Here is a 9,171-nt window from a genome sequence, read left to right as displayed (position 1 = left end):
CCAGCTGCTCAAGTCTCCATGCCGCATGTCCTGCCGCACAAGTCGCAGCATTGCCAGCTTCTGCTGCCCAAGCCGGTGCGCTGCCACCTCCTGCTGCCCAAGTCGTCACACCGCCAGCTCCAGCTGCCCAAGCTGTTGCACCTCCAGCTCCTGCTGCCTAAGTCGCCATGCTGCCAGTCTCTGCTGCCCAGCTGATTGTGCAGCCAGCTTCTGCTGCCCAAGTCATCGCACCGCCAGCTCCTGCTGCCCAAGTCATCGCACCGCCAGCTCCTGCTGCCCAAGTCATCGCGCTGCCAGCTCCTGCTGCCTTAAGTCGTCCCGTCACCAGCTCTTACTGCCTAAACCACCACGCCACCATCTCCAGCACCAGCAATGCCTGACGCCACGCTGGCTCCCGTGCCCAAGTCTCCGGTAAAAGATCTGGTTCCTGTGCCCGCTACCAGGCCCGTGTACTCAGGCCTGCTAGTTGTTTTAGGATAAAGGAGAGAAATAGTTGGGCCAGGATAAGGGAGAGGAAGAGTTGGGTCAGATTAAAGGAGATGAATAGTTTTGTCACAATAAAGGAAATGAATAGTTGGGTCAGGATAAAGGAGAGTAATAGTTGGGTCAGGATAAGGGAGAGGAATAGTTGGGTCAGATTAAGGGAGAGGAATAGTTTTGTCGGGATAAGGGAGAGGAATAGTTTTGTCAGGATAAAGGAGAGGAATAGTTGTGTCGGGATAAGGGAGATGAATAGTTTTGTCACAATAAAGGAAATGAATAGTTGGGTCAGGATAAAGGAGAGTAATAGTTGGGTCAGGATAAGGGAGAGGAATAGTTGGGTCAGATTAAGGGAGAGGAATAGTTTTGCCGGGTTAAGGGAGAGGAATAGTTTTGTCAGGATAAAGGAGAGGAATAGTTGTGTCGGGATAAGGGAGATGAATAGTTGGGTCAGATTAAGGGAGATGAATAGTTTTGTCGGGATAAGGAAGAGGAATAGTTTTGTCGGGATAAGGGAGAGGAATAGTTGTGTCGGGATCAGGGAGAGGACTAGTTGGATTAAGATTAATAAGGATGCATGGTGGTGTTTAAAGAAGAAGAAGAATTATTTTTATTTGTACATATGGGATTCTAAAGGCTAATAAAGTTTAGAGAAATAGTTGTGTCAGGATCAGGGATAGGAATAGTTAGGTCAGGATAAGGGAAATGAGTAGTTGGGTCAGGATAAGGGAGAGGAATAGTTGTGTCAGATTAAAGGAGAGGAATAGTTGTGTCAGGATAAGGGAAAGGAATAGTTGGGTCAGATTAAGGGAAATGAGTAGTTGGGTCAGGATAAGGGAGAGGAATAGCTGGATTAGGATAAGGGAGAGGAATAGTTGTGTCAGGATTAGGGCTGCCACGATTAGTCGACTAGTCACGATTATGTCGACTATTAAAATAGTCGACGACTAATTTAATAGTCGATTAGTCGTTTTTTTTTTTTTCTTTGTTTTTCTCTCCAAACTGCTGCGACTGCCTTTCTGTCCTGGACGCACATGCGCAGTAGTGGAAACCGGGGTAGGTAGTGGACGACATCTCAGGACATTATACAGACAGGCTCTGGTTTCATGGCTACCCCGCTACAGAACTCAAAAGTGTGGGATCACCAAGAAAATAAAAGTGAAACGCGTGCAATGCAATATCTGCAATGAAGAACTTGCCTTCCTCGGCAGCACAACCGCGATGCACGAGCACCTGAAAAGGAGGCATGTTGTGGCTGATTAAATGACGAAGAAGCTACTAAAATTAGCGTAAACAGAGCGTTAACTTAGTACTTAACTTACTCATCTTGATAGCTTTAAAACAGAGGTCACTAATAGGCGGACCGCGATCCGGATCCGGACCCAGACGTTGTCACAAATGCCGTCCCAAACCGATAAACTACAGAGAAGGATTTCATTCTGACAGTGGCTTCTGTTTTCAGTGCTTTTCGGTGCAGTAAACTCACAGATCAGTCATGTGTGGTGTAAAATCACCAAACGCTCTCCTCTGCCAATCAGATCTGTGCAGACCGCTGCCCTGTGTACGGTAATGTACACAATATCTGGACAGAGAGGCATTTTTTATTAATATACTTTTTTTTCATAATAGTTCAAACAACCTCACGGTTGAGATGTTTCATAAATGCCAGTGCCTTATCCTTATTTTACACAGTTGTTTACACTTTATGCTAAACAGTAAAATAATTGTCTGTTACAACAAGCTGCATATTTCATTAAAGGTTTAATGAACTATGATTTTAATTGTTTTTATTTTTAGTTAGCATATAGCTGAAATCTAATGTTGGTTGTATAATAGCAGCTGCATTCTATTGTGATAAACTGTGTTTTATATTCAATTAACGTATGATCCGATTAGTCGACTAATCATAAAAAATAATTGGTGATTAGTCGACTATAAAAATAATCGTTTGTGGCAGCCCTAGTCAGGATCAGGGAGAGGAATAATTTTTTTCAAGATAAGGGAGAGGAATAGTTGGTTCAGGATCAGGGAGAGGACTAGTTGGATTAAGATTAATAAGGATGCATGGTGGTATTTAAAGAAGAAGAATTATTTTCATTTGTACACATGGAATTCTAAAGGCTAATAAAGTCTCTATTAAAAAAAATTGTCAACAATTTCATGAATTATTGAAGTTATTTTGTCTACTCTATTGACTATGATATATATTAATTAATCTCTTGTGCACAAGAGGTTGCCAATGGCACACATTTGACACTCCAGTGATGCTGTTTGATCTACTGCCGGTCAAAAACCGTATTTGATCTTTACCAGGTAATCACTCGCTCTCTGATCCCATTACCTGCAGCACGAGCTCGGAGATTACAGCTGTGTAGAGACAGGATTACACACAGAGCAGAAACGTGTGTGCGTGTGTGTGTGTGTAGCGAGACAGACTACACGCATGGTATAGTGTGTATAGCGTGTGTGTGTGCCTGTGTGTGCGTTCATATAGTGTATGTGTGTGCGCGTGTATATATAGTGTGTGTAGTGTGTGGTAAGTGTGTTTGTGTGTAGTGTGTGTGTGTGTGGTGCGCGCGTGTGGATCATGGCGGTTCTCCCGCAGCTGATAAAGGTGGGGGTTTCTCTCAGAACAAGCCCCAATAACGGGCCGGTGTTCTTTAAGACGGACGGGACGCGGTTCGGGCAGAGCCGGACTATTAAACTGCTGACCGGAACCAAGTACAAGATCGATGTTGTGATTAAACCCGGCGCGGTGGAGGCGAGGTGAGTATCGCGATACTGGAGAATTTCTGAGTGAGCGCGATCCGCGGTTCCGTTACGGTTCCGCTTTACTCCCGAACCCGCGGTTCACCCCGCGTTTACTGCGCGGTACAGGACCACAGACCCGAACCTGAACAGCGCGTGTTCCTGCTGTTTCTGCCTCTGTGTGAGAATCAGTGAGCACAGATTATATAGTAACCTTTAATCCACAGCAGATTAAACCCTGCCTCCATCTTTCAGATACAATAATAACACCGCTGCTCTGTGCCCGCAGCGAATACCTACATAATACACATCGAAGCTACAGGAAAACATTATTGTGTGGCCTTAATATACTGATTATTATATCTTTGGGAGATTATTATCTAGTGGCCTCATGATATTATTTTGTGACCTCATTCATTTTATTTTGTGACCTAAGTAAATTACTCTGTAGTCTCACTCTGCTAATATGTGATCTCATTATATTATATTATATTATGTCCTAAAATGTTATGTCTTCGTATTATTTAATTTATATTATATATTTTATTCCTATCTCAATCTGTGGCTTTATAATCTAAATAATCTTGTGTTTGATTCAAAAATCACACCTTGTGGTTTTCTCACTTTAATAACGCCTCAACACGTCAACATATAAAATATATATGCTTTGCTAGAAAGACAGTGCTAGAAAGATCTGTGATCAATCCATTGTAGAAAACACTCAATAATAATAATCACAAAAGTTTTTTTTTCAAAGCAACTTCCTCAGACTTGTTTACAGCTTTTATTTGATTTAGATTAATTCACATCAATATAAAGCTCTGAAACTGAAAGAAGAATGAACTCATCTCACAGTTAATAATGTTATAAAGTGAAAATGGTGTTTTTAAAAGGTTTTATGTTAAAATATTTGGTACAATTTCCACCCAAATTCCTCACAGTGCCCAAACACAACACAGAGCACATAATAATTCACAATATATTAGCAGATCTTAAAGTTCAAAAGACTCTTTTTACTGCTTTTAAATACCTTATTTTTCTGGTGACAATGACTCAATGTTCCTTTCTTGAATTTCTAATCTAAACAGCTCAAAGCTTATAGAAAGTCAACTCATTTCTATTAAAGACATGCATAAATATATTATGTTCTTTCTTGAAATTAAGAATAAACACTATCACATTGTTAATCTTTTCAGATTTTCTTCTTTGTTATTAATAAAAACAACAAATAATGTTTAGATCCATGTTTAATCTTCTATAATTCCATACCTTTCTGATGTTTTAGGTTTGAGATACTTAGGCAGGTATTGAATTGGAAGTCATAATTTCAATATCGTGAAAACACTACTGCAGCATGTGTTTAGGGGTACACAGAGGTGGATGAGTTGAATTACTTTACTCGTTCTTCAACTGTGAACGTCAAGACACTTACTGTACAGTGTGAAATCAGCTATAGCCTTTTATTTGATACCTTTTATATGTACTTTTATTTGAAAGTATAAAGTTTAATAATAAAAGTAAAAAATAAAATACAAATAAGACCAAAACGGATCCTAACAATCATCTGTCTCCTCTGACTGTGACAATCCACAAACTCTGTTCAACAGTAATTCAGTTTGTTTTATTTTTTGTTGTTGTTTGACTGCAGTGTGCAGTTGAGCTTAGATCAGGCCCAACCGACCCATCCCATAAACTGCCATTATGAGCCCAAGCCGGATTTAAACACCACATGAGCTTTAACTACAATTTTAATTTGCTTAATGAGTGAAATCTGTTCACAATCATCTTAATAAACATTGCAGCATGGATGCCATAAGCATTGCCATGTTAAGCAGTCATTTAAAAACATGCAGGAACTGGATGCAGAACTAAGCTACAGGTGATGTGGAGTTCACAGCCCCTGCTGAGTGTAGAAACATGAAGAAGAAGCTCTAGAGAGTTCTACATGGTACATCATGGTGCAAGGAAAACAACCCTTATTAATACAGATTAAAACTGAATCAAAATAATGAAATATTGTTGTTACAGTATTTAATTTTAACTCTAAATGCTGATTTCATCAGTTAGATAAGGATTTTTTTTATTTTGAATATTTTTAATTCTCTTTTTTAGAAATGGTCGGAGCTGAATTATATGGATTACACTTGATTTAGTAATGATCATTGTGATATTCTGGCCTACATAATTCTTCACATGTATCTTCATTAAGTCGCCTCCTTCACATGTTTAACCTTCAGGTCCATGACCATTGGTGGAGTAACGTTTCCACTGGATCAGCAGTCTAAAGACCCCCAGTCTGTGATGTACTCAGGGATGTATGATACTGAAGGAGTGGCCCACACCAAAAGTGGGGAGAGGCAACCTGTTCAGGTCAGCATACAGGTAAGCAGCACGTCTTATCAAAGCCTCTGTAGTTAAGAGCCTTAGACTGTTTTTACACCAGCACAACAGTCCGGTTAAATACGGTCAACACTGTCTGATTTGCACTCCTGGTGCAGCTTGATTTAGCTGGGGTAAAAACAGTAATTGCACCGATATCCACAAGAGGAGGAGGTCTTAGTCTAGTTTCAAACAAACACCAGAGTGGTTCTGTATGCGGTGAGAATGTGATCTGCCCTCAATCTGACCCAACTATCAAATATACTTCTTGTATTTTAGCTAAACGGGCGCTCAGGTGCAGTTTAACTTGATTTATACCCACATTATAAATACAGCTTTTAACTGATGCATCTCTGCTGCCGCTTAATGCTCAGCTGTTTTCACACTAAACACAGAATGTGTAGCTCACAGCCGCATAACTTCTGCAAAGCACATCCCACAGAAAACATTGTGTTTAAAAGAAAAACGGCACATTTTTTGTGTTCAGTGTTAAATTAGTTTCACCCTGTACAAATATGCCTGCTGGTCTGGAACACAGGACCTACTTCCTGTATTTACCTTATACCTACAGGTCTGACCAATCAGCAAAGAGAACGTGCTCATGTGGTTTGTTGTGACGCATTTTGTTCCAAATGCAGTTTTCTTTGTGTAAAATCAAAGCAAACCAAACCAGGGGGAAAAACTCCAAATAAACAAACTTGTTAACTGATTCAGACCAGAGAAAAGAAAACCCCACACTGAGGGACCCATTACTGTTTGTTTTTATTTCTTGTTTGCTGTCTGCAGTTCAGTGATGCTGGTCTGTTTGAGACGGTGTGGCAGGTGAAATTCTACAACTACAATAAGAGAGATCACTGCCAGTGGGGGAACAGCTTCAACAGCATTGAGTACGAGTGTAAACCCAACGAGACTCGCACCCTCATGTGGATCAATAAAGAGGTGTTCCTGTAAGGAGATGGTCTTCGGCTGTGTGATGAAAAAAGGATCCAGAGACCTGTTGACAGACAGCTCTATCTGGACTCATATCAGCGCATATCAGTGATAACGTGAACATGAAACCTAATGATTCCTGTGTAAGCATTGCCCCGTCTGAAAGTGTTCTGGTCCTGTATTATGAGGTTGGTAATTGTTTATAACCGTTCAGACAATTAAAAAGGGAAACATAAACTGTTGTATTTTTACTCCAGGCACTTTACCCACTGTACTGTTGTTTTCATGTTTGTCCATCTTGTTTCTAATTCTCTACCTCTGAGGAGTCGCCTCAAATTCCAGTTAAGTGCCAATCAGGGACCTCATGTTCTAAAGTTGCGTACGTACAAAAACATTGCGTAGGCCATGTTTCACGCTCATGGTCAGATGTACTAAATGTGACTTGAACGTGAGAGTGTGCTTTCCCCCATGCCAGTTTCATTTCAGGCGTATGGACATTTCTAATGTTTTTTTGTCAGTTAGAGGCACTTGATCGAATTCGTCGAGAGTGCATTTTCCTTGACCATTAGAATTTTTTCCTCAAAGATGATGACTAGCTAATGAGAAGCTGTTTCAGATTTTCAACACAAACTTTGCGCTGAGTTGGCCCCAGTTTTAGAGAGTGAGACAGCGAGGTGCCTTGAAGAAGCTTGGGTTCCTGGTAACAGGTCCATTCCAGTGGGAACTGGCAAACCGGTCGGGATGTCCTCGTCTTCTTTGAGCCGCATCATTTCATTCCATACGAGATCTTCCAGATGTCAGCTCAGTATATTAGCTTCCCATGCCATGTGGTTGACTAGACAAACAAGGAATTCGCTTATGTGAATTATGCAATTGATAAAGTTCCTTTTCTTTGCCTTTTTTCTTAATACAAGTATTCTAAAGACTACTGTATACTAAAATGCATAGTATAATATGCCTAATTAAGGGAGGGGCATGGCAGAGGGATGTGCTCATTGGCTCAGTTTAAAGTTGATTACTATGTACTAAAAGAGTAAGTGTGGGATTCTGCTTGCGTACATTTTGACACATCTGGATTTTTTTGTGCATATGCAATATTTTAGTAGAAAGTTTGAGTACATGAGGCCCCTGGTGTTCTTGGCACATGCCATCAATCAGATTAACCTGCAGAGCGCTGAAAAAAAACGAGGTTTACTTCCTGTGTGTTTACAATTTTTATGTAATATGTGACAATCCTGTAAATGTTTACATGTATAATGGACATTTGAGTATAGATTAACATCCCTTACTTTTTAAGATGAGTATTTTTAAATATCTTGTACACTGATTATAAGAGATTAGGATACTGTTTTCCTGTTAGGTATATTGTGTTTTTCAAAACTGTGTAATATGTAAAATAGCCCTTATTAAACGTTGTGTATATTGATATATAAAGTGTCATGCGTGTTTTTTTTGCCAAAAAATTATGAATGCTCCACTTATTTTGTTATTTGATTGTTTGTTCATTCTACAGAACACTGCAACATTAAACTCACAATCTTGTAAAAACTCCATCAGAAACATACAGAACACACACTACACTCCCACACACACGCACACACTCATACTTTCACTTACACACACACTTGGATTCTATAGTGTTATTAAGTGGTTGCTTTATTAAGTGGATGTTTAGGTCAGATCACCAACATCAGATATTAATTCTAGTAAGCGTTTAACAGTTTAATAAAAGTTACACATATATCCCTATTTATATATTTGGCTAATATATATGTATCTGTACAGCAGTGTTCATCAATCCTGGTACTGGTACCATTTTGCTTTGCAGATTTTAGAGGATTCTCTGCTTTAAAAAAATCCTGCACTCTGAAATGATCTGCTAAATCAGTTGGGTCAGGTTTGATGGGAGAAGAAGTAAATGTGCAGGACAGTGTGCTCCAGAATCTGGACTGAGAAACACTGGTGTTTCCATCACACAGTGCAGAGCGAATCTGTGAAATTATACAAGTGTCCAGCAGATGGAGACAAAACATTACAAATTATGACAGAGAAACCATACTATACAGTGCTATACTATAGTTAATGCTCTATAAACATAAACAGCACTAATTCAAAATGTAAAGGTATTTTCCTAATACAAGTTACTGTTTATTTAAATAAATAGTAACACGTGACAGAAATATATTAAGGATGAGGTGTCCTGGTAATATAAACGTCCTAGATTTTTATCAGTGTATAATTGCTATGTGAAATAGACATTTCGGTGTAGAAAATTGCAATACAGTGATCCTGAATTGGCGTTTTACCTGTAAAAACCTCTGCTTAAAGCTAAAGCTCTCTGTGTCCTAGGTTAAATCCTCTTCGTACATCATCAAATCATCAAAAAGTAATATTTACACTGCTACAAAATGAGATAGTCATCCAGAGAAAACAGAGCCTCAAACCTTCCGTGTATGTTTATTATGGATGAGCAGCCGATCATAAACTGGATCTTTTAGCTGGGTCTGTGTTACTTTAGTTAAAAACATGCAGAAAATATATAATGAATAGTAATCATTACAGTGACAATAGTATTGTTATTATTCTTAATATTGTTATTATTATTATCATTATTATTAGTAGTATCTTTATGTA

The 9,171-nt window shown here is 39.2% G+C and overlaps 1 protein-coding gene across 2 annotated transcripts; it reads left to right on the top strand.

Moving 5' to 3' along the window:
- The first annotated feature begins 2,845 nt into the window (after positions 1 to 2,845).
- cnrip1b (cannabinoid receptor interacting protein 1b) lies at positions 2,846 to 7,943 on the top strand. Of its 2 annotated transcripts, none has more exons than XM_049481769.1 (3): positions 2,846 to 3,246; positions 5,466 to 5,598; positions 6,394 to 7,943. In XM_049481769.1, the coding sequence occupies exons 1-3, from the start codon at positions 3,068 to 3,070 to the stop codon at positions 6,556 to 6,558; spliced, it is 477 nt and encodes a 158-aa protein (XP_049337726.1). In that variant the 5' UTR covers positions 2,846 to 3,067; the 3' UTR covers positions 6,559 to 7,943. The 2 variants fall into 2 exon arrangements, with proteins under 2 accessions (XP_049337726.1, XP_007247402.1); XM_007247340.4 differs by having other exon boundaries at positions 2,850 to 3,246; positions 5,466 to 5,610.
- Positions 7,944 to 9,171: the final 1,228 nt, after the last annotated feature.

This window comes from Astyanax mexicanus, chromosome 7 (assembly GCF_023375975.1).
Source record: "Astyanax mexicanus isolate ESR-SI-001 chromosome 7, AstMex3_surface, whole genome shotgun sequence".
Lineage (NCBI taxonomy): Eukaryota > Metazoa > Chordata > Actinopteri > Characiformes > Acestrorhamphidae > Astyanax > Astyanax mexicanus.
This window is presented reverse-complemented; position numbering and strand designations above follow the sequence as displayed.

Excerpts from the sequence above, each read along its gene's own strand:
- cnrip1b (XM_007247340.4), top strand. The coding sequence starts at position 3,068 with ATGGCGGTTCTCCCGCAGCTGATAAAGGTGGGGGTTTCTCTCAGAACA. Across the intron at positions 3,247-5,465 it reads CCCGGCGCGGTGGAGGCGAG|GTCCATGACCATTGGTGGAG; the intron begins GTGAGTATCGCG and ends TTTAACCTTCAG. Across the intron at positions 5,611-6,393 it reads CTGTTCAGGTCAGCATACAG|TTCAGTGATGCTGGTCTGTT; the intron begins GTAAGCAGCACG and ends TGCTGTCTGCAG.